At 52.3% G+C, this 22635-nt stretch overlaps 1 protein-coding gene across 6 annotated transcripts in view; it reads left to right on the top strand.

Moving 5' to 3' along the window:
- Nucleotides 1-12796, top strand: part of Acad10 (acyl-CoA dehydrogenase family member 10) — a 42728-nt gene extending 29932 nt beyond the window's left edge. For all 6 annotated transcript variants that reach the window (XM_028855637.2, XM_028855636.2, XM_037198677.1 and 3 more), the window contains 11 exons: nucleotides 252-425; nucleotides 1525-1928; nucleotides 3047-3187; nucleotides 3604-3741; nucleotides 3869-3959; nucleotides 5619-5777; nucleotides 6974-7146; nucleotides 10230-10373; nucleotides 11168-11245; nucleotides 11667-11859; nucleotides 12059-12796. In XM_028855637.2, the coding sequence (XP_028711470.1) occupies nucleotides 252-425; nucleotides 1525-1928; nucleotides 3047-3187; nucleotides 3604-3741; nucleotides 3869-3959; nucleotides 5619-5777; nucleotides 6974-7146; nucleotides 10230-10373; nucleotides 11168-11245; nucleotides 11667-11837 (1673 nt within the window). In that variant the 3' untranslated portion in view covers nucleotides 11838-11859; nucleotides 12059-12796. The remainder of the gene's footprint in view (nucleotides 1-251; nucleotides 426-1524; nucleotides 1929-3046; nucleotides 3188-3603; nucleotides 3742-3868; nucleotides 3960-5618; nucleotides 5778-6973; nucleotides 7147-10229; nucleotides 10374-11167; nucleotides 11246-11666; nucleotides 11860-12058) is intronic.
- The last annotated feature ends 9839 nt before the right edge of the window (nucleotides 12797-22635 follow it).

Here is a 22635-nt window from a genome sequence, read left to right as displayed (position 1 = left end):
TGGTAATCAGAGGCCACATTCCTTTATTTACTCTTAATTTGGTTGGAAACCTTGAGAGACCAATTTGTAAGATAGGAGCTCCGTGCTTGCCTCAGGCCATCGGCTAGAACAGGAAGCCACTGGACTCACAAGCTGCCACATAGCTGTGAAATCGGTTTTCAGGAGCATCGTGGCTTTCAGAATCCAGGCTTGCTAGTGGTAGGAGAGTGTAGGTACCAACCACGGAGGGACCGCTCTGTCTCTTATCTCAGGGTTCAGGGACCAGGATGTGACACAGTTGGGCATCCCAACGGCGGAGGAGTATTTCAGGATGTACTGTCTTCACATGGGCCTCCCGCCCATCGACAACTGGAACTTCTACATGGCTTTCTCGTTTTTCCGCGTGGCGGCGATTCTGCAGGGAGTCTACAAGCGGTCCCTCACAGGTAAGTGTTGGCCTGCCTGATGGTCACAGAGGCTTTGAGGAGACAGGTTTGGCCAGAATGGCGTAAGGACCGATTTTTCTGAACCGTCATAGCAACGTGTACGTGTATGTAGCCAGATGTGGGGCACAGGAATCCCAACACTTGGAAGGTGGGGTAGGAGGACGAAGACCTCCAGATCATCCTCAGCTACACGTTGGGGGCTCCAAGAGGCCCTGTCTCGAAGTACAAGCAACAGCCGGGCGTTGGTGGCGCACGCCTTTAATCCCAGCACTCGGGAGGCAGAGCCAGGCGGATCTCTGTGAGTTCGAGGCCAGCCTGGGCTACCAAGTGAGTTCCAGGAAAGGCGCAAAGCTACACAGAGAAACCCTGTCTCGAAAAACCAAAAAAAAAAAAAAAAAAAAAAAAACAAGCAACAAAAACAGAGAAGCAGAGGGCGGGAACTGCCAGGGCACTCTGGGATGCTGGCGTTATCGTCCAGAGAAAACAGTGCCTCGACTGGCCGTGGCGTTTTCTCAGAAGGGCTACTCTAGGGTCGAGTAGGATCTCTTACTGTTCCAGGTGCTGCACAGCGACTTGGGGGTATCACTAAATTAGCTGCTTCTTGTTCTTCTTTTTGTTTATTTTTGTTTGTTGTTTTGCTTTCTTGTTTTGTTTCTATTTGGTTGGTTTTTTTGTTTGTTTTTTGAGACAGGATTTCTCTGCGTAGCCCTGACTGTCCTGGCTGTTGCTGTATTCCAGTTTGGCCTCGAACTCAGCGATCCACCTGCCTCTAACTCCTAAGTGCTGGGATTAAAGGTATTCGCCACCAAAGCTTAAATCTGCTTCTTTAGGGAAAGGAAAGGCAAGCAGTGGCGACCTCCGATCTCTCATTTCTGGTTCTCAGGGGGACTGACTTACTGCCCTCTGCAGACTCAGTTTCCCCGTCCACCGAGTTCAGATTCAGACAGCGGTGCCTGGGAGTACAGGGTCCAGGCCCCGGTGTGGACCGAACAGGCGCTGAGCCAGTGGCGGTGGCTGCCCTCAGAATATCGACCCTGTCGCTGCTCAGTCACCAGGAAGGCTGGTTAGGGGTAACCAGTTCTCCTTCCATTCTGCCTAGGACAGGCAAGCTCGGCAACAGCCAAACAAAGCGGGAAGCTCACCGAGTTCATGGCTGAGCTGGCATGGGACTTCGCCACCAAAGAAGGGTTCCGGATTTTCAAGGAGATGCCAGCCGCCAAACCACAAGTGAGATCCTACCATGCATGGGCCGGGTCACGGCCCCCCCAGGCGACCCCCACGGGTGTGAGGCGTTACAGTGCCGTAGCAGCTGCTTCCCCTGCTCAGGAGGCAAAGGGCGGCCTGATCATCTCTCCAGAGGGCCTCTCTCCTCCGGTCAGAAAGTTGTATGACCGGCTGTTGCGGTTTATGGAACAGAACGTGTACCCCCTGGAACCGGAGCTGCAGAGACACCAGGCCTCGGCCGACAGGTGGACCCCCTCCCCGCTGATAGAAGACCTCAAGGTGAGCAAGCTCGTCAACATGGCTGACCCTCACCAATGAGGGAAGAGCCAAAGGGGGGTGAGTGGCATCGGCTTGGTGTCCCGTCACTAGAAAGAGATAGCTGCTGACTAATCAGGTTTTGTCCCGTCACAGCGAGGTAGCTGTGGTGAGAAAGGAGAATGGTCAGCTGGGCATAGTGCATCTCCTGTGGTCCCAGCACTTGGGAGGTGGAGGCAGGAGGATGAAATAAATATTCAGGCTGCTAGATGATGGTGGCGCACGCCTGTAATCCCAGCATTCAGGGCAGGTGGGTTTCTGTGAGTTCTAGGCCAGCCTGGTCTACAATCGAGTTCCAGGAGAGGACAGCCTGTTATATAGAGGAAACCTGCCCCGCCCCCTCCCCCCCCCCAAAAAAAAAGATAATTGATGGTCATGGCTGGAGAGATGGCTCAGACATTAAGAGAATACTGCTATTGCAGAGGACCCAAGTTCAGTTCCTAGCACCCACATCAGATGCTCACAAACCACCTGAAACTCCAGCTCCAGTGGTTCCAACACTACACCTCTAGCCTCCATGGGCCCCTGCATTCACATGCATACACACACACACACACACACACACACACACACACACACACACACACTTACATTGTTTAGTTGTGCTTTGCTGAGACAGAGTCTCTCTTTGCATCCCTGGCTGGCCTGGAATTCAACATGTAGACCAGGGTAGCCTCAAACTCAGAAATCCACCTGCCTCTGCCTCCTAAGCACTGGGGTTAAAGATGGGTGCCATCAGTCCTGTATAAATTTTTATCTTTAATATACTTTTTTTTTTTTTTAGTTTTTCGAGACAGGGTTTCACTGTGTAGTTTTGGTGCCCGTCCTGGATCTCGCTCTGTAGACCAGGCTGGCCTGGAACTCACAGAGATCCGCCTGGCTCTGTCTCCCGAGTGCTGGGATTAAAGGCGTGTGCCACCACCGCCCGGCAGATATACATTTTTTTTTTCTTTTTCGAGCTGAGGCTTGAACCCAGGACCTTGCACTTGCTAGGCAAGCACTCTACCACTGGGCTAAATCCCCAATCCCACATTTTTTTTTTAAAGATTCAGTGATTGAGTCTCTCCTTTTTCCCCTGACAGGAGAAAGCCAAGGCTGAAGGGCTTTGGAACCTTTTCCTACCCTTGGAGACAGATCCTGAGAAAAAATACGGAGCAGGACTGACTAACGTGGAGTACGCACATCTGTGTGAAGTAATGGGCATGTCCCTGTATGCTTCTGAGGTACAGTCCTCAGTTCCCTCAGCGTGTGAGAACAGGTCCCCACGTGGCCAGCTGCCTGTGTGGAAAGTCAGATCTGGGGGGCACCATGCGACCTGGGCACCACAGGAGAAAAGAAGGCGGGGAACAGGCAGCTGACTTCAGCCTGCACAAGTAGTCGGCTCAGCAGGGGAACCACCCAGGGGTGTGGACTGTGGGGGCTTCTAGCCCCCGGCTCCAGGGTCCTCTACTTCAAAGAAGTGATCCATGGGAGGGTTCAGGGCACCTGAGACTTGACTTCAGGTGTGTATCAGCCTTCTCTGGGGAGAGGAAGGGCTTTTATGAGATGTGGGGGGGGGGTCAATGATGTGGAAGAGGTCCAGCCCTGCCTCTTCCAAGAGGTTGAAGGTGTGGGGCCACCATGTGTTTCTCCTCCTCAGATATTTAATTGTTCTGCCCCGGATACGGGGAACATGGAGCTCCTGGTGCGGTATGGCACCGAGGAACAGAAGGCCCGCTGGCTGGTGCCACTGCTGGAGGGCAGGATCCGCTCCTGCTTCGCCATGACTGAGCCCCAGGTACTGTGTTCATGCCTTTGGCGGGGGTGGGGGGGGTGGGGGTGGGGGGGGGTGGTGTCCCAGCTGCTCTCTGCCCCTGGGGCATGTAGGTCCATGGGGACTCTAACCAGAACGTGCTCCCACGCAGGTGGCCTCGTCAGATGCTTCCAATATTGAGGCTTCCATCAGAGAGGAAGGTGGCTCCTATGTCATAAATGGTCGCAAGTGGTGGATCTCAGGTACTTGGCCCGGAATATAGTTTTCAGTTTTTCAGTCTGTGCGGACGAGCGGCCCTCTCTGAAGTCCTGTAGGAGCCACACGGGGTGCATTGTGTTGTGGGACCTCAAGGCGTCACCAGATGACCACACCTGTGGCCGCACCCCTGCAGACATCCCTCTTTACCCCGCCCTGCCAGCCTCCTCCAGCTGGGAGGCTTCCTGGAGGCTTCCCCCTGCCCTGAGGTCACGTGTATTGTATCTCAGGGGCTTCCAAGTGCCTCTCTGTCCCTCAGCTCACAGAGTGCTTGTACTTCCCCTAAGGCCGGGCTGGTGACCCCATCCCATTTCACAGAAGGAGGCTAGGACTCGGGGTGACCAGTCACTTACCTAAGGCTGTAGTACCAATCTAGCGGGTAGAGAACAGGCCTCGGAATTTGCATGACTCCAGGGCCCCTGTCTAAAGCTGTCCTTTCTAGCACCTGGGGGGATAGCAGGGCAGGCTGTGGGCAGGAAGCAGCAGTTTGTAGAAGAATCTTTTTTTTTCCTGTCAATGAGAAATTTGCGTGTGTGTGTGTGTATGTGTGTGTGTGTGTGTGTGTGTGTGTGTGTATGAGAGAGAGAGAGAGAAACAGACAGACACACACACAGAGACACAGAGATACACACACACACACACAGAAGTTATCATGTAGCCCATGCTGACCTCAGACTTGCTATGTAGCTGAGGCTGGCCCATCCTCGTGCCTCCCACAAAACACAACAGCAGCCCGCTGGAGCACAGATCTGCCTTGGAGTCTTCAGCAGTTTGCTGCAGCAAACACCAGATGGAAGCTTGAGAGCCTGAAATTAGTTGTCTTCCGGGTGTTCCCAGGAATGCCGCTGTCCTGGGCCTAACAACCCCCAGCGTCCACTAGAGGGTGCACTGACTTCAAAGTCTTTTGCAGCCAGGTCTGTCTTGGCTGCTTCACCGTGGATGAACTTGTGAGCTGTCTGTTTGGTAGACATCTCATCACGTAACCCACTTCCTCAGCTGGACCTCAGCAAGCTAGAGGAAGCTCTTTATGGCAGCCACCTTGGGTCTTCTTTCTGTTTTTTCAAATCTAACATGATGGTTTTTAAAAAAAATTTTTTCCCATGGGGCTGGTGAGAGAGGGCTCAGCAGTTAAGGGATTTCCAGCACCCACACGGTGCCTCACAACCATCTGTGACTCTAGGTCCAGGGGATCTGGCTCCCTCTTCTGGCTTCTTTGGACACTGCACACACATGATGCACATTGCATGCAGACAAAATGTTCATCGTTAAAACACTGCTCTTAGGCTAGGCAGTGGTGGCGCACGCCTTTAATCCCAGCACTCAGGAGGCAGAGCCAGGCAGATCTCTGTGAGTTCAGGGCCAGCCTGGTACAGAGCGAGATCCAGGATAGGCACCAAAACTACACGGAGAAACCCTGTCTCAAAAACCCAAAAAACAAACAAACAAAACATTGCTCTTATGGTGCTGGATTCCAGTCTCAATATGATGAGTTCTGTCTGGTCTGGAGCCTGCACATGCTTCTCTGATTAGGTGGGCCCATCAGGGTCCTAGCTTTGCCTTTGACAGGCCAGGGCTTCCTGTAGTTAGAGGCTCCATGGTTCTGGTATCCGCTGATAGAACACATCTGTCTTCTTCTCTCCTGGCAGGCATCCTGGATCCACGCTGCAAACTCTGTGTGTTTATGGGGAAAACAGACCCACAGGCTCCGAGGCACCAGCAGCAGTCCATGGTCTTGGTTCCCATGGACACCCCAGGAATCCATGTCATCCGGCCTTTGTCAGTGTATGGGCTGGAGGATGCTCCAGGTTAGATCTCCCAGGGTCAGTCACTCTGAGTATGGCTCTAGTCCATGGGCAGCAGTTTTGAGGAGTCCGCGTTCTGTTCAGAAATTTCCACATACTGAGGATCTGATGGCGTTGGTAATATTTATATATACCAAGGGTGGTACCAGCCATTTGTTTCCTAAGGTGCACAAACTGCCCAGCAGACTGCCTGTGTGTGTTTATGCTTGCCTTTCCTTTTCTAATCTCAGAAGATAAGCAGGAGTCCTTGAGGCGAGACAGGCAGACAGAGGCGCCAGGGCAGCAGGCTTGGCTTTCGGGTCTTGTGCAGGTCACAGCTCCAGTGGAGTCCCTCACCTCTGTGAGGAGTGGGCCTTTTCTACGGACAGCATTCACACCCTCACCTCTGGCCTCCCCGGAGGACTGATGCGTTGCTCCTCACCTGGAGGTTCTGGCCTGCATCGTATTTGAACCACAAGGCCTGAAACGTGGCTCAGTGGGTACTTCCACCAAGCCTGATGACCTGATGTCCAGTCCCTGTGGCCCACACAGTAAAAGAAGAGAGCTGACTCTGCTATTTGTCCTAAAACTAAATAATCTGTGGCCAGTGAGATGACGCCGTAGGTAAAGGTGCTTGCTGCCAAGCCCGGCAACATGAGTTCAATCCCCAGGACCTACATGGTAGAAGAGACCTGACTCCTGCAGGTTCTTTTCTGACCTCCCCAAATTCATCGTGCCTATGTGCAGACACACACACACACACACACACACACACACACACACACACACACACACACACGCACACAGCAGTAAAATTTAACGTACAGAACTTTTAAAGGAAATGGCAGAAGCTGGGCAGTGGTGGCGCATGTCTTTAATCCCAGCAGGCAGATCTCTGAGTTCAAGGCCAGTGTGGTCTACAGAGTGAGTTCTAGGACAGCCAGGGCTACACAGAGAAACCCTGACTTGAAAAACCACAAGGAATGGCAGAATAACTTGTTTTTGCTGAAGACAGTGATCCTATTCCCTTGTTTCTGTCTGTCCGTCCATCCATCCGTCTATCCGTCCATCTATCCATGTCATCCCCCCCCCACCCCCATCCTCTCCTTAGCTGTGACACAGTTAGAAGGCTAAGTAAGGTCTGGGAACAGTACCAGCACTAGCCCTGACTGAAGCGAGGAATAAACACATCCCAGGAAAATGCTTTTTTGGTCTTTCAGGGGGCCATGGCGAAGTACATTTCAAGGACGTGCGTGTGCCCAAGGAGAACATAATCCTGGGCCCCGGTCGAGGCTTTGAGATCGCACAGGGCAGGCTGGGGCCTGGCCGGATCCATCACTGCATGAGGCTGATTGGGTATTCGGAGAGGGCCCTGGCACTCATGAAGACACGCGTGAGTCCCCTAATTCCTACAGTGTCTCTCAGCCACTATTGCTGACCGGGGAACTTCAAGCTCCGGTGTCCTTCTGGGTGATGATATTCAGGATGATATTCATGCCCAGAATCTGCGATCTCTCCTTGGCCACAGATGACTTCCAGCGTGGAATGGGCCACCTCTTTGTCCAAGTGGCCAGAAGCCAAGGCCAGGCTTTGTGGTAGCTGAGGTTGAGGTACCAACGCCCACAGGATCCTGGGTAGCCAAGAGCCGTCTGTGCTCCCAGCACATGGTTGAAACTCGGACCCCAGGGAGATCCTGAGTTGCCTGCTTGTGCCCGTGGGGACACAGCGCCTGGCCCTGTGCATGTCACCCTCCTTGGCCAGTGTGTCCAGAACATATAATCTGAGCCAGCATGGCATCTTATTCCAGCAATTCCAGCCCGTGAAAGCTGGGGCAGGAGGATTGCTGCAACTTCCAGACTAGCCCAGATTCCATAATAAGACACCGTCTCAAACAACGGAAGTCATTTTCCGTGGGCCCCTTAACAGCTAGAGGCCTACGTAGGGCAGCAGAGTGGGGGTCTGCAGGGGGCAAGGGAGGAGTTTGGTTCAGCACGACTGAGTAGCCGGTGTCGGGTTCCACCTTCATGAGTCTGACCCCCACATGGTGTATTTTAGGTCTCTTTAAGCACAGGATAATTGGGCGAAAGCTTATTCTAGTGATGATTAACTCGATCCCATGTGCACAGCAAAGCACATATGAGTCTCTTTGAGAAACAAAGTAAACTCAATATAGATTGGGAGGGGCTGCATTGAACCTCTGTAAAGTCCCCACGATACCTTCCATAAAGTTGGGTTCTGCGGACTGACTGTGAAAGACAAGCTTATGGTAAGAGTCTGGGGGAGGATCTGTCAGGATCTGGTGTGGTCTCCAGCCACAAAGATCACACAAGTCACCAGACTGTTTACCACAACGTCTCATAGCTCAGGGCTGTTCTCACACAGCCCATATTGGCCTGGAACGTTCCATGTAGGCAAGGATGACCTTGGTGGGACTCAAGTGGACCACACATGTTTGGTTGGAAATTAGTTTCTTAGGATAGAGATGCTCTCACGGTGCCCCTAAATTAGATGTCTTAAAAGCAGGCTGCAAGGGACAAGCGAACTGGCAAACCTTGAATCCCAGCACTCTGTAGAGAGAGGCAGGTGAATCTCTGTGAGTTCAAGGCCAGTATAGTCCATATAGCTAGTTCCAGGACAGCTGGGACTACACGGAGAGACCCTGTCTCAAGTGGACCAATGGAGGGAGGCTACAAAACACTATATGGACTGTGACTGTGTTTTAATGGGGAGAGGGAGGACAGTGAGCTGGCCCAGCAGGTATGGTTATGGTTATCTGCTATCAAGAGTGTTGATGATCTCACTTTTATCTGAGGACCCACATAGTGGAATAAAAGATCTAACTCCTCCATGCTGTCCTCTGGCCACACCCACAAAATATAGAATAAAACTTTAAGACTGTATGTATGTATATATTTACATGCATGCAGAACGTATGGAAGGGCAAATACCAACCGTGTGTTTTGAGATGGGCTTGCTGTGCTATCCAGATTGGTCTCAAGCTCCTGGACTCCAACAGTTTGCCTACCTCACCCTCCCAGATAGCTCAGTCTACAGATACACTGTGCCCTGCCCACAGCCACCTGCTGTCACTGTAGAAAATTAGATGGTGGGATACTTATGTATTTTTTTCTCTCTTTTGTCTGGAAACTGATAGTCGTGCCACAGGATAAATTATTTGTGTAAAAGTTACTTTCCCAGGGATAGATCAATAAACACATGAAAGAAGAATGCCTTGATAGCCTTTTCCATCGAAGATGGGGCTCCAGGGTATGAGGGGTGTGAGGCTGGCCGTCGTCAGCAGGTGGCGACCTGCCCCTTGGTGAGGCTCCCACATGCCCCCCACCCCCACCCCCGCCTCCTGGGTTCTGCCTTGGTCAGAAGCAGCTCAGGGTCTTCCCTCTTCCCAACCTCATACCCAGAGGTCCAGCAAAGGGTTCTCAGAAGTAATCTGACCACCAGGAGATGGTGGCTTCGTGTGGTGTGTGTAGAAAGTGGCTCTCACCTCAAAAGAAGGTGATTTCAGGGCCCGGAGAAATGGCTCAGAGGTTAAGAGCACTGGCTGTTCTTCCGGGGGACCTGGGTTCAATTCCCAGCACCTACACGGCACCTTACCACTGTCTGTAACTCCAGTTCCAGGGGATCCAACACCCTCACACAGACATAAATTCAGGCAAAACACCAATGCACATAAAAGAGAATACATTAAAAAAAGAAGGTGATTTCAGAGCCACGTGTGAAATGACCATTGCCCAGGAATACAGATTTAGATGACCTCAGATTCCACGTTGCAATGTGCTAAGTTTTACAAAGTTTCCTTTTGTCTTGAGACAGGGTCTCACACTATGTAGCCCCCACCCCAGTCTCCACCCCACCCCCCGAACTCACCGAGACCCACCTGCTTCTCTTTGGGATTCAGGGTGTTTGCCGCCATGCCCAGCTTCGTGAAGTTTGTATAGGAACAGAACAGAAAGTCATAAAACACTTGCGGATAGGTGATGGCGCATCAGGCAAGTCCCAACACAAGTGGGGACACCTCTGCTGGAGGTCTCTGGTACCATCTGATGACATCCTGAGCTTTGGGGTTGGTGGAGGCAGACATCTCCACATTCCAGAAAGGACTTCCCTGAGTCACGAGGATGTTGATTCACACAGCAGTGGGCAATACATGGCTGTTGAGGCACGAAGGTAGCCCGAGATTCCTGGCTCTGACCTGCAGCCTTGTAAGCTCTCCGGGGTCACTGAAGCTGTGTCCAGCCCATCAGCCTTCGCAGCCTTCAATGTTCTGTAAAGGTGTGGCATCTGTGATAAGCGTTATGGCCTACACTCAGAACCCCACCGCCAGTCAGCAGGCAGGCAGCTCCCGCTCCTGCTCCCTCCCCTCCCGTCTGTCCTGCTCCTCTGTGGGTCCCCTGCTCCTGAGCCTTGCAGGGCCACTCTAGGCCCAGCTCCTCAGCCTTGTCTCTCTGGCGTCTCTAGGTGATGTCCCGCACGGCCTTCGGGAAGCCCCTTGTGGAGCATGGCACCATCCTGGCAGACATTGCCCGGTCACGTGTGGACATCGAGCAGGCTCGGCTGTTGGTGCTGAAAGCCGCCCACCTCATGGATGTGGCAGGAAACAAGGTGGGAAGCCTCACCGGTGACAGATGTCACCCCGGGGTGACACCGGAGTCAGCCTTTCTCTCCCGGTCTGGCTCTTGGACGCTGATAACTGCTACTGTTCTCTTGAGCTCTGGTCCTCTGTTCCCGTCAAGAAAAGGTCCAGGAAGAGGGGAACTGCCACTTTACCAACTGTGACCCTCCTGGTTTTGTTAAAGGGAGGTCTGGTGGCTCTGTACTCCTGTGGCATGTCGGGGGGGGGGTAGATGAGGAAAGAGAGAGCTGGCGAGAAGGGACATCACAGGCCTTGTCCAAAGGAAGCATCAGCCAACAGAGGGTCTTCTTCCCAGAACGCCATTACCCATCGCCTGTCGAGGCTAGGCATGGTGCGTGCTGACTGCTGGGTTATTTGGCGTCCCATGCAGGGGCCCGGCACCCACTCAAGAGCTGCAGTGACGGGTTGGGTCAGGAGCACAAGTCCTGGTTCTTGGATGCTCTTGGTGGAGGCTTGAGATGCCTCCTCAGTCAGTGGCCAGCCCCGAGGTCATCCTCTCTGGCTTTGGTCCACCCTTGCCTGGCGCCGTCGCTGGACACAGCTGTTTTGTGTTTGTGGTGCTAGGCGTCAAAGCCAGGGCCTCGTGTTTGCCAGGTGGGTGCCGTCCACGGGCAGTCGCTCTGGATCTGGCTGTGGCCCAGAACGCGGTACCCGCGCGTTCCCCTCTGGCAGAACCCAGCCCCGAGTCCACCCGGACAGTCACTTTGGCTTTCCGTGCTTTTCGCACTTTGTCCTGTTTTTCTCACCCTACCTTCCCCTGCAGGCTGCAGCTTTAGAGATTGCCATGATCAAAATGGTAGCCCCGTCCATGGCCTATCAAGTAATTGACCGTGCTATTCAGGTGAGCCACCCTCGACTGCCCTCCACTGTGTCCGCCACTGCCCTTTTCAAACCAAGCTCGTGCAGGCCCCCCCCCTTCCCGAGCCCAGTTCAGTAAGTGCGTCGCCCAGAGCATTCTGCTTGCAAGTAAGCTGGCCTGGGCTCAGGGGAGCCCTGTTGCTGCTCAGACCCAATGCCCCGACTCTGCGGGGTGCCTCCTTCCGCATCCTGACACCTGGTCTCCCACAGAACTTGCTCAGTAGCAGAAACCACCTTGAAGAACAGCCTTGGTGACTCAGGCATCCCAAGGGTGGCAGGGTGACCCCACGTGAAGTCTGGAACTCACAGGTGTCTCGAGACAGCTGGCACCAGCTGTTCTGAGCAGGATGTCACTTTCAGAACTCACTGAGGCCTCCCTCTCCTTCCTACCATGTGTCTGCCAGGCCTTCGGAGCAGGGGGCCTGAGCAGCGACTACCCCCTGGCTCAGTTCTTTGCCTGGGCCCGAGCCCTGCGCTTCGCTGATGGCCCAGACGAGGTACACCGGCTGACCGTGGCTAAGATGGAAATGAAGAATCCCAGCAGGCTACAGGAGCCAGCAGCGCCCAGAGTGTAGATTCTGTGCTTGGAAAGGCCAGGTATGTGTGGTTCCTGAGTCACATCCCGCACCTCAGTCTGGGACATGCTGACTGAGCCTTCTGGGGTCCCCCAGAGAAGGCATTTCTGGATAGGCTGTGAGTTTGTGTTTTAGGCCTGGAGGAAGGGCATTTGGGTCCAGGCCTGGGGAGCTGGTCTTGAATTCCTCAGACTTGACCTGTGGTTCCCCGACTTTTGCAGGCTGTAGGAATCTGGACACCTGTGTGCCGTGTTCTCTCTAGAGGCGATGGGGTTCCTTCTCAGGCCTTCTAGGAACGCCGAGGCCGTGGACCACAGCTGATGTTCCTGGGAACTGGGATGAAACCACTGTGTGAGCACTGGAGTGCCCACATCACGGGATACTGACTCAGATGCCCTGTTCGAAAGGGGCTGTTGGGACACACAGTCTGTGTACCTCCTGTGTCACACGAAGGACATGGGAATAAAGGCTCCCATAGCCCCTGTGACTCAGGTGCCCGTGGCTTCCTCAAGTCTCTGCTGCTTCCTCTGCACCGGCCCCATATGCCAGGGCCCCTTGGCTCATGGATGCCATGGCTCCTGATTCTCCCAATGTCTTCCCATTCCCTCACCACCAGTTCCCCACCCTACTCCAGAAAACCTCACCGGAGGAACCATGCCATCCGAGTGAGATCCCGGTTGACTGCGACACTCTGCCACCCGTCAGCAGTCACGGTGGGGCATGAGGGAAGTCAGACAAGATGCCACTGAGATCGGAAGAGTACTGTGTCCTCCCTGAGGATCGGGGGGTGGCCACCTTGGCAAGGTCTGAGGTCTTACAGGAACAGGGGCCCCATGAGACCAGAAAATATGAAGAAGCCGTGGCTGGGAGGACTCGGCTTGAAGATGCAGCCACAGCCCGTCTCTGGGCAGCAAGCTGGGCCGGCACCATCACATGCTGTACTGTGGACCTGACCTCAGGGTACCTGCTTCCTCCGAATGGACTTGATGCTGCAGCCTGGGCCGTGCACTCTAGAGTGCGCAGTCACCACAGGCTCCTGACTCAGTTTTTCAGGTGTGCTGGGAACACAGGTGCCACCGCACCTGAGGGACGGTTCCCGAAGGACGATCGATGAAGTGCCCACCGATCACCGTCAGCATAGCGCCAGCACACCGGCAGATTCCTGCCGCCTGAGTCCCACCTCTGTTTCAGGCCTGGGAGAAAAAGAGGGGTTCATAAAAAAGCATGACATGGCATATTATGTGGCCCTAAGAATGCCTCTCGTGCCTCCTGAGTTAAGTTAACCTTGCTCTACTGCACGCCAATGTATGATACACCCCACATCTCCCTCAGATTCGCTGCTTCAAGGCCTGGATACACCGGCATTGTGTAAGCCCCTGGCCTTAACCACTGAGCTATCCGCACAAATCCCAGTGTGGGTTTGTGAAAGACCCTGCCAGGGCTGGGGAGGAGGCAAGGCCGGGAAAATGCTTCCCGCACAGGCATGGCCTCCTGAGTCTGGGTTCCAGAACCCGCATGGGAAAGCGGAGTGTGTGGCACATACTTGTGATCACGGGGAGGGCGGCGACAGGAGGGTCGCTGTGGCTCACTGGCCAGCCCTGCCTGCTTGCTCAGTTCTAGGCCCACCTCAGAAATAAAGATGGCCTGGTCCTGGAGAGTGTCCTCTGGCCTCCAGAGACACACAAGAAACACACACACACACACACACACACACACACACACACACACACACACACACACGAGAGAGAGAGAGAGAGAGAGAGAGAGAGAGAGAGAGAGAGAGAGAGAGACAGAGAGAGAGAGAGACAGAGAGAGAGAGAGACAGAGAGAGTAAATGACTCTCTTTCTCTTTTTTTTAAAGATTTGTTTGTTATGTATACAGAGTTCATTCTGCCTGTATAAGGAGGCACTGGATCTCATTACAGATGGTTGTGAGCCACCCTGTGGGAATCGAACTCAGAATCTCTGGAAGAGCAGCCAGTGCTCCTTACCTCTTAAGATTATCGCTGCAGCTCCTATAAATGACTTTTTATTCTTCAAAGTTGTGGGGGTTTGAATTAAAGTTATATGAGTATGTAATGAACCTGTGACGTGGTCATGAGAACATGTGATGTTGATTTTTTTTTTTACTTTATTTTTGATCTGTGTCTGTGTGAGGGTGTCAGATCTTGGCGTTACAGACAGTTGTGAGCTGCCGTGTGGGTGCTAGGAATTGAACCTGGGTCCTCTGGAAGAGCAGCCAGTGCTCTTAGCCACTGAGCCATCTCTCCAGCCAGCGATGTTGGTATTTCTTTCTTTCTTTTTTGTTTTGTTTTGTTCAAGACAGGGTTTCTCTGTGTAGTTTTGGTGCCTTTCCTGGATCTCGCTCTGTAGACCAGGCTGACCTCGAACTCACAGAGATCTGCCTGGCTCTGCCTCCCGAGTGCTGGGATTAAAGGCATGCGCCACCACCGTCTGGCCGATGTTGGTATTTCTTAAGAAAGACATTGGGAATGCCAACAAATGCAAGAAGGAACACAGCAATGCCTGCCACTTAACCTGTTTCCAGGGAATAGAGTACACGATACTCCCACCCTGAAGAGTGCTTTCTGAAGACAAACATTGCTGTGTTGTACAACCTTGAACATGGTACCTGTGAAGAGCTCTTCTCTGCTGAACTGTAAACACTAATTCTATTAACAATGGAGCTGTAACAGTAGAAGGGACCTTGCTGTCCCGAGCGCTAAGAGGCTGCCTGGAGTCAACCCGGTTTCCCACTTCCCGTTCCTCCGGCATTTGTCAGGAGAGGCGATTTGACCAACCTCTCCCAAAAGTTCACCAGCCCTTCAAGCTGAAGTTCCCTAACAGCCGTGGACTCCAGCGGAGTCTCCCGCAAGAATAAACAGATAAAAAATACAAAGGAGCAGGCGCCATGGTTTTAGAAGACACAGGGCAGGATCCCAGGATCACCTCGCATAGCCTTTCCAGCCTATCTCCAATCTGGCCATTCTGTGGCACCTCGGTGGTGGCCGTCCTGGCACTTAGCCCCATGGAAGCACACCTGTCTTCCAGCAGGCTGCTCAGGCCCCAGTGGGCTTGGTCTGGTGAGGATCCGGTCTGACCAGTTTTATGGGCTCCATCCCACTGTGGCCTGTGACCTGTCTTGGAAGAGGATCAAGGCAGAGCGATCCTGCCTTCCCTTCTCCCACCACAGCGTTCGATCCTAAAACGGGAATGGCGCGACACAACCATCTGGGCCCCTCCCGGCACTCATCCGGCAGGATTCCCACGGGGACAGCGGGACTGTCTGACTCCAGGGTCCCATCAAAGGAGCTGCCTTTGCTCCTACGCCTCCATCTCTTCATCTGCGTGTGCCCGGCAGCCTCCTGCAATCTCAGCCTGTGCTCCCCCAAGCCCTGATTTCAGATACAGCCCTGAGATTCCAGAACCATCCTGAGAGGCTGGTCTCCAGGTGACCTTAACCTGCCTGGCCAGGGCCCCTTCAAAGCCACAAGGAGAGTGGAACCAAGAGAGCTCCAGGATGCACCGGGTCATAGGGTAGTTTTCTGTCACCTCAGGGCTTCAGGCTCCCCAGGGATGTGTGGGGTGGCTGAAGCATTGGCCAAGCATTCCCATCTCCCATTACTGGGTAGTATGAACTGACAGACACCTGGGCACAGACTCCTCCCCTCCATGTGACCTGGGGACCAACCCTGAGTGATGATTGGACAAGTAATCTGATCCAGAGTTTCTTCTAATTAAAGCAACACAGTGGAGAGATGGCTTTGTTCTTTTATCAGCATCTTAGATAACTCAGTATTTGAGATCAATGAAAGATAGCCAAGGCCAATCGCAGCTGAAGCGGGATGGGCTGGCTTCATCCAGGAACGTGACTGGGGGAGGGAGGGGTGAGTATGAGGCGAAAATACTGACATCTGCAGAAATGGGGGTTAAGCAAATGTAGGAAGTGGAGATGGTCCGTGTGAAACCCACCTGGGCTACCAGGTTGTCCTTATGGAGAAATCAAGACACAGGAGAAGGGGACCCTGCCTATCTTCAGTGTTTGTAACAAGCAGGAACTTCCTTGGCAGCTTGGAGCATGTCCAGGCTGACAGTGCTTTTAAGGGGACCTGGGTCCCCCCTGATGAGGAGGCCTGGAGCTGCTAGGAACTGTCAGTGTTGACTGTGGTCTCTTTGTGTGACATGTGTGGACACAGTGTTTCTGGGCCAAGCTGGAGAAGCAGGCCCAAAGGAGCCCGCCTGGCCAGAGTTGGGTCAAGGAAAGCATCTTCGTTGTGGGTTCTAGAACCCACATTTACCTGGGCTTGGGAGGGGATTTTCCCTCTCTTGGCCTTGAGTTTTCTTCATTTGTAAAGTGGAGAGGACAGAGCCCCTGGGGTTGAAGATCAAGGAGACGGGGCATAGTTCCGAGCTTGCACTGGACAGGGTCATTCCTGCATGGCTGCCCTCAAGAAGAGGCCAGAGAGGAAGGAGCTTGGCTGCAGGGCGTCGCTCAGTGGGACCGTGTTTGTCCAGTGTGATGCACATGAGTTCCATCCCAAGCAAGGGCAGAAGAGAGAGGAGGCCATGCTTCCGTGGAGGACCGGGACCTGATGGATTTTCATCAGGCCGAGGGTCAGCCCCCGATTCCCTAGACCACAGTGCTTCTCAAAGTTACCCTGCAAAGCACTATCCTGGGGGCTAGCCGAAGTGTGAAGTGTGAGTTGGTATGGGGGCCTTTCAACCACCCCTGCAGAAACGCAGTTTGCTTTGAGCTCCCCTCACACACCCCCTTTTGAGAAGCCCGAGTGAGGATGCTGGACCTCCCAGGTCAGGGACACCAGCTGGAGGAACTGTAAGTGCTCCTGGTTACTCGGGCACAGGAGGTAGCAGGTTCAGACTCTTCCCAGCACTGAGGACGACTAGATACTCCCCATTCTAGAGATAAGGAGACTGAGACTTAAGGAGGTCAGATAGCTTGCCCAAGGGCGGGCGTACAGCCAGCAGCTCAGTTCAGAAGTTTCTAGACTGCTTTCTCCTTTGAGACTTCGATTCGCGGCTTCGTGTGAGCATCTGGCCACCCGAGTGAAGGAAGAGGAAGCTGGTGACCTGCCACCTAAAAGGAGTTTGCTCTCCTGATGCTTCTGTCTCAGGAGATCAGTAACCTCGGAGTGGCCCTCTGTCTACCTGAGGGGTTCAGAGGCTCTGAACACAGGCAGTGGCTGTGTGGGCTGATTGTACCCAGAAGCCAGTTGTGTGCCATGAGATTGTGTACAAACCAGGATGTGACGGAACTGCAGGGCTGGGCCACGTTTTTTCCTGCTAGTGACTTGTAGTCTGCTTTGGTTTGAATGTTGCTGAATCCCCAGCCTAACTTAACTGGGTGTGGGGAAGGTCTGTCCTTAGCCTCAGTGTTCCAGATGGAGACTAAACAACCAATATTTTGTCTCCCTATTCTGTGACCCTGGCGAAGCCCTCAGTGGCTGTCAGTTTTCTGTGTATGTTTTGGTTTGGTTTTTCGAGGCAAGGTTTCTCCATCTGTAGACCAGGCTGGCCTCGAACTCACAGAGATCCCTCTGCTTCCCGGATTAAAGACCTGCACCACCACTGCCCAGCTGTTTGGTTTGGTTTTGAGACAGAAGAGCAGCTGTGCATTATCTTAGGAGAAGTGTCCACTGGTGCCTGTCCCTAAGTCTCAGCATGGTTGATGAGTGTCTGTCTGCCAGGGCCTTTCCTAATAATTGGTCCAGAGCCTACACAGAAGAAGAAAAGACCAGAGAGGAGTGAGTTTGTTTGTTTGTTTTCTTCCTTTTCCCTTTGGTTTTTTTTTTTTTTTTTTTTTGAGACAGGGTATCTCCGTGTAGTTTTGGTGCCTGTCCTGGATCTCACTCTGTAGACCAGGCTGGCCTCGAACTCACAGAGATCTGCCTGCCTCTGCCTCCTGAGTGGATTTGTTTCATTTTTAAAATCAGATTAAAGATTGGAGAATGAGAAAGAAAATGGAAAGAATCAAGGAAGGTCTGGGTGTGGAGTGAACATTTTTCATTCCAGCACTTGGGAGGCAGAGGCCTCCGGAAGCGGCCAGTTCAAAGCCAGTTTGGGCTATATAGGGAGACAATTCTCCAAAAGCCAGGGGGTGGGGATGTGGCTCAGTGGCTAGAGGACATCACTAACATAAGGTCCCCAGGTTTGATATACAGACCAGAAAATGAGGAAAATTACCAGTACAGTCAGGTAGAAATACAGTATGTGTGTTGTGCTGTAATACATGACATTATCTAATGTTATATTAGACTTGTCAACATTAGGGGACTGAGCCACACAGAGCCTTGCCTCATTTTTGTTGCTGTGATAAACACCCTGACCCTCCCTGTCCCAATTAAAAAAAAAAACAAAAAACACCTTAGGGCAGAAAGGGGTTAATTCGGTCACAATTCCAGGTTAGAGCCCTTCATAGCAGAGAGGTCACAGTGGCCAGAGCTTGGGGCAGCTAAGCCATGTCACACCCCCAATCAGGAGCAGAGAGGACAATGCATGCAGCTTGCTCGCTAGCTCTCTCCTCTTCAGGACCCCCTAATGGGGAATGGTACCACCCACAGTGGGCCAAGTCTTCCCACGTCAATTCATAGTCAAGAGAGTCTCCCACAAACGTGTCCATAGGCCAACCTGACCTAGATAGTTCCTCCAGTAAGACTGTCTTCCCTGGTGATTCTAGGTTGTGTCAAGTTGACGGTTAAAAAAAAAAATGACCCATCGTGGCGTTGAAGTGGAGATTATTCGAAATCAGCAAAGGAAGGCTAGTGGGCTGATAGGATGAAATTTTGCCTGAAGCTCATCTCCGAGTTCGAGGTCAGCCTGGTCTACAGAGTGAGTTCCAGGACAGCCAGGGCTACACAGAGAAACCCTGTCTCAAAACAAAACAAAACAAAAAAACAGAAAGAAACCTGTAAATCACAAAGATCCACCTGCCTCTGTTTCCCCAGTACTGGGTTAAATGCCTAGTCCTTCTGCTAAATTTTGATGATTTATAGGGCGTCCAGCATGCTAGGCAAGTGCTCTGCAACAGAGTTACATCCCTTACCCCAGAATGAGAGCCTTTCTGTTTTGTTCCGTTCTGAAGTTTGGCTTTTTGAAACAGAATCTCTTTATGTAGCCCAGGCTAGCCTTTAAGCCACAGTCCTGTCTCTCTGTGCTGGGATTCAACAGTGGGGGTTAAACTTAAAGGAGGGAGTTCTCCACAGGAGTGGTACCCATGTCCACTGTCAGCCACCAGCATGTAGCTGCTTGTCCATGTCCAGGGACCACAGGCCTGGAGACCTTCACCCACATCACAGCTCATGTGGTCTCACTGGAGGACCTGGTCCCGGAATATCAAGTTGTTTTCTGCCAGGCCTGCCAGCCTAGGCCAGTGTTGGGTAAATGCTCTAACCACACTGGAAGCAGCTGATCACATTCTAAATGGAAGTCCACGGTTCCCCGGCACATGCTGGAAGACGAGGGTGGGGACATCATACTCCCAAAGTGACCAAATGGGCCAAAAGACTCCCCCAATTGGGTGCTGTGGAACCCAAGCTAAGGCAATGAATGATGTGCCCATCTTTGGCAAGAAGAAAGACCAAACGCTTACTCCTAAATGTAATCTTGGCTTTCTCTAAGAAAGCCACGTTGTCCATGTAAAAAAAATAAAATAGGAGGCCGGGCGGTGGTGGCGCACGCCTTTGATCCCAGCACTCAGGAGGCAGAGCCAGGTGGATCTCTGTGAGTTTGAGACCAGCCTGGTCTACAGAGCAGGATCCAGGACAGGCACCAAAACTACACAGAGAGACCCTGTCTCAAAAAAACCAAAATAAATAATAAAATAAAATAGGGCTGGGGGTTATGCGGCTCAGAGGATAGAGTGTTTCCCTAGCATCCATGAAAGCCCCGGCTTTTACCCTCAGCACATAAACCAGTGTGGTAGTCATAGCTATAATCCCAGCTCTCCAGAGAAAAGGCAGGAGGACCATGTCTCTAAATAAATAACAAGGAAACAAACAAAAAGGTTAAAAGTCTGGAAATCAATAAAAATGGTGTTGCACTGATTTGTAAGTAAACAGATAAACAGATGGTTTACTTATGGACATTTGCCAGTCAGCAATGATATGTGACAGAAAGGACACACATACACACACACACACACACACACACACACACACACACACACACACACACGGCACTGGGTATAGTGGTGCACTCAGATCTCTCTGAGTTTGAGGCCAGCCTGAACTACATTAATGAGACCTTGTTTCAAAACAGAAACACACAGGACTTCTGTGATAGTTTGAGTTTTGATTGCTATGAAGAGACACCATGACCACGGCAACTCTTATAAAGAAGACATTTAATTGTGGGGACTTGCTTACAGTTTCAGAAGTTCAGCTGTCACCATGGCAGCAGGGAGCAGGGCAGTATGCAGGCAGAGGTGGTGCTGGAGCTGAGAGCACTATAGTTTACAGGTAACAGGAAAGAACGGACAAGGCATTCAATCTTGCTCCTTAGAAACTTATATTAAAGCAATAGAGGCTGGCTATCAGAACAGATACTAGCAGTATCTAATAAAAAAAAACAGTAGTGGGAAGGGTGTAAGGGTGTGGTGGAACCTATATCTAAGAGTATGGTGGTACTTGGGCCACCAGCCTAGGCTATAGGTATTTTTTTTTTTTTTCTAGAGACAGGGTTTCTCTGTATAGCCCTGGCTGTCCTGGAACTGCTTCTGTAGACCGGGCTGGCCTCGAACTCACAGAAATCAGCCTGCCTCTGCCTCCCGAGTGCTGGGATTAAAGGGGTGTGCCTCCATTGCTGACCAGGCTATAGACTTTTTGAACATGTAGCTTTTCCCTGGCTAACTACAGCAAGCTGGGCTCCCAGTCAGCCCTAAGTCCCGAGGGCTGTACACAGATGCTGCAGAGCACAGTCTAATAGCTAAGCTGTAGTAGGTGGCAGACTAGGTGTAAGATAGCATCTCATATAGCCCAGGATAATCTGAAACTCTTTATGTAGACCAGGTTGACCCTGACTTATGCACCACAAGAAAGTAGACTTTCAATGTAGTCTTGACTTGTGATACTTCGAATTTAAGAGGGGGTTCTAGGCTAAACCCCATCATAAGTCAAGAAGCTTATATACGGCAATATCCATATTTAATTAGGAAATATCCTGTGTCTCGGTGCCTCTACCTCTGAATTTCTCAGTAAGCCAAAAATACAAAAGTGTGGCATTGTGTGTAGTCTCCCAAGATTGGAAGCCACCTAAATATCACCCACTGAAAATTCTTTTTTTTTTTTCCCCTCCAAGACAGGGTTTCTCTGTGTAATAGCCGTGGCTGTCCTGGAACTCACTCTGTAGACCAGGCTGGCCTGGTCACAGAGATCCACTTACCTCTGGCTCTGGAGTGCTGGGATTAAAGGCCTGTGCCACCACCACCCTGGCCTCAGAAAATTCTTTAAATGGAAATGTACATGTGGCCCATGGAACACAGAGTAGCTCCCCCCACCCCACCCCACCCCAATCCCCAGACAGGGTTTCTCTGTGTAGCCCTGGCTGTCCTGGAGCTCGATCTGCAGGCCAGACTGGCAGCAATCTCACAGAGATCCACCTGTCACTGCCTCCCTAAAGACCTGAGCCACCACCACGAGGCCAGAGTAGCCATTTTTAAAGCAGTGAATACCTTCCTGTAGGAAATGGGTCTGGAGATTCAAGATCTCCCACACAATCCAAAACATTTTTGCAAGGCAAAACTGTTGACTTCTGCAGAACCAGGTTGCCCCGCCATGCTGAGCAAGCAACCACATCCAGAGGGGCCCTGAAGATTTTTTTTTTTAAGGGTCTCACTCTGTAATCATGGCTGGCTGGAACTGGTAGATAGATCACCAGGCTGGCCTCGAACTCTCAGAGATCTGCTTGCTTCTGCCTCAGAGGGCTGGGATGAAAGGCCTGGACTCAGCTTTCTGATGGGTTTTTATTCCTAAAACAAAGGGGTTCTGTGTCTCCCCGAGTGGTCAGAACAGGCCTCACATTCTGACCTGATTGGCTAATACAGACAGCTGCGCAGTTTGCAGGGGAGACACGAAATTTGAGCTTTTACTTTCTGTAAGTGCGCCCTACCCCCACCCCACCCCACTCCAGGGCCCCCACCCCACCCCTGAGGAATCTCAATTTCTGCTAAGTGGCTCCACTACAATTCCTCCTAACAGTGCTCTCAGTTTCCCAGATTCCTTTGCACCGAAGGTTGGTCATGTGACCCTGCCTGTACGGTCCTTAAATGCTTTTTCCCTCCTGTTTTGTGCTAACCATGCTGAGTCCCGGGGCAACATGCGCTGTCCAGTGCTAAAATCAGAGGCACACAGGGAAACGCGCCCAGGACCCTTGTCTAGTCATTGGGAATTCTCTCTTACAGCGCCGGCGACCATATACTGCGAGTCATCAGAGTAGGACGAAGCTCTCCGGCCTGGTGCTTCGGAAACGGTCCGGGCCTCGGCTTCCAAGGGCTCCGCCTAGTTTTCGGGGCTCCTGTTTCAAAACACTTCTCTTTGCACAGCCCAGAGCCCCTGCCAGGCTCCTCACCATGTCCTTCGCCCTATTGCAACCTTCCTCTGGTTGAAAGGCACACGGGTGGCCAGGCGTCCGCGTCCCTTTCTAGCCAATGCCCTCCTGCACCCCTAGTGCCCAGTCCCAGGTTGTCGGAATAATCCCGTTCTTGAAATCCTCTCTTCCCTGCCGCGTCTGCACAGATGGGAGTCAGGGACGGCTTTAGGAGCTGGCAGGGCTTTCTCAGGCAGCT

This window comes from Peromyscus leucopus, chromosome 23 (assembly GCF_004664715.2).
Source record: "Peromyscus leucopus breed LL Stock chromosome 23, UCI_PerLeu_2.1, whole genome shotgun sequence".
Lineage (NCBI taxonomy): Eukaryota > Metazoa > Chordata > Mammalia > Rodentia > Cricetidae > Peromyscus > Peromyscus leucopus.
This window is presented reverse-complemented; position numbering and strand designations above follow the sequence as displayed.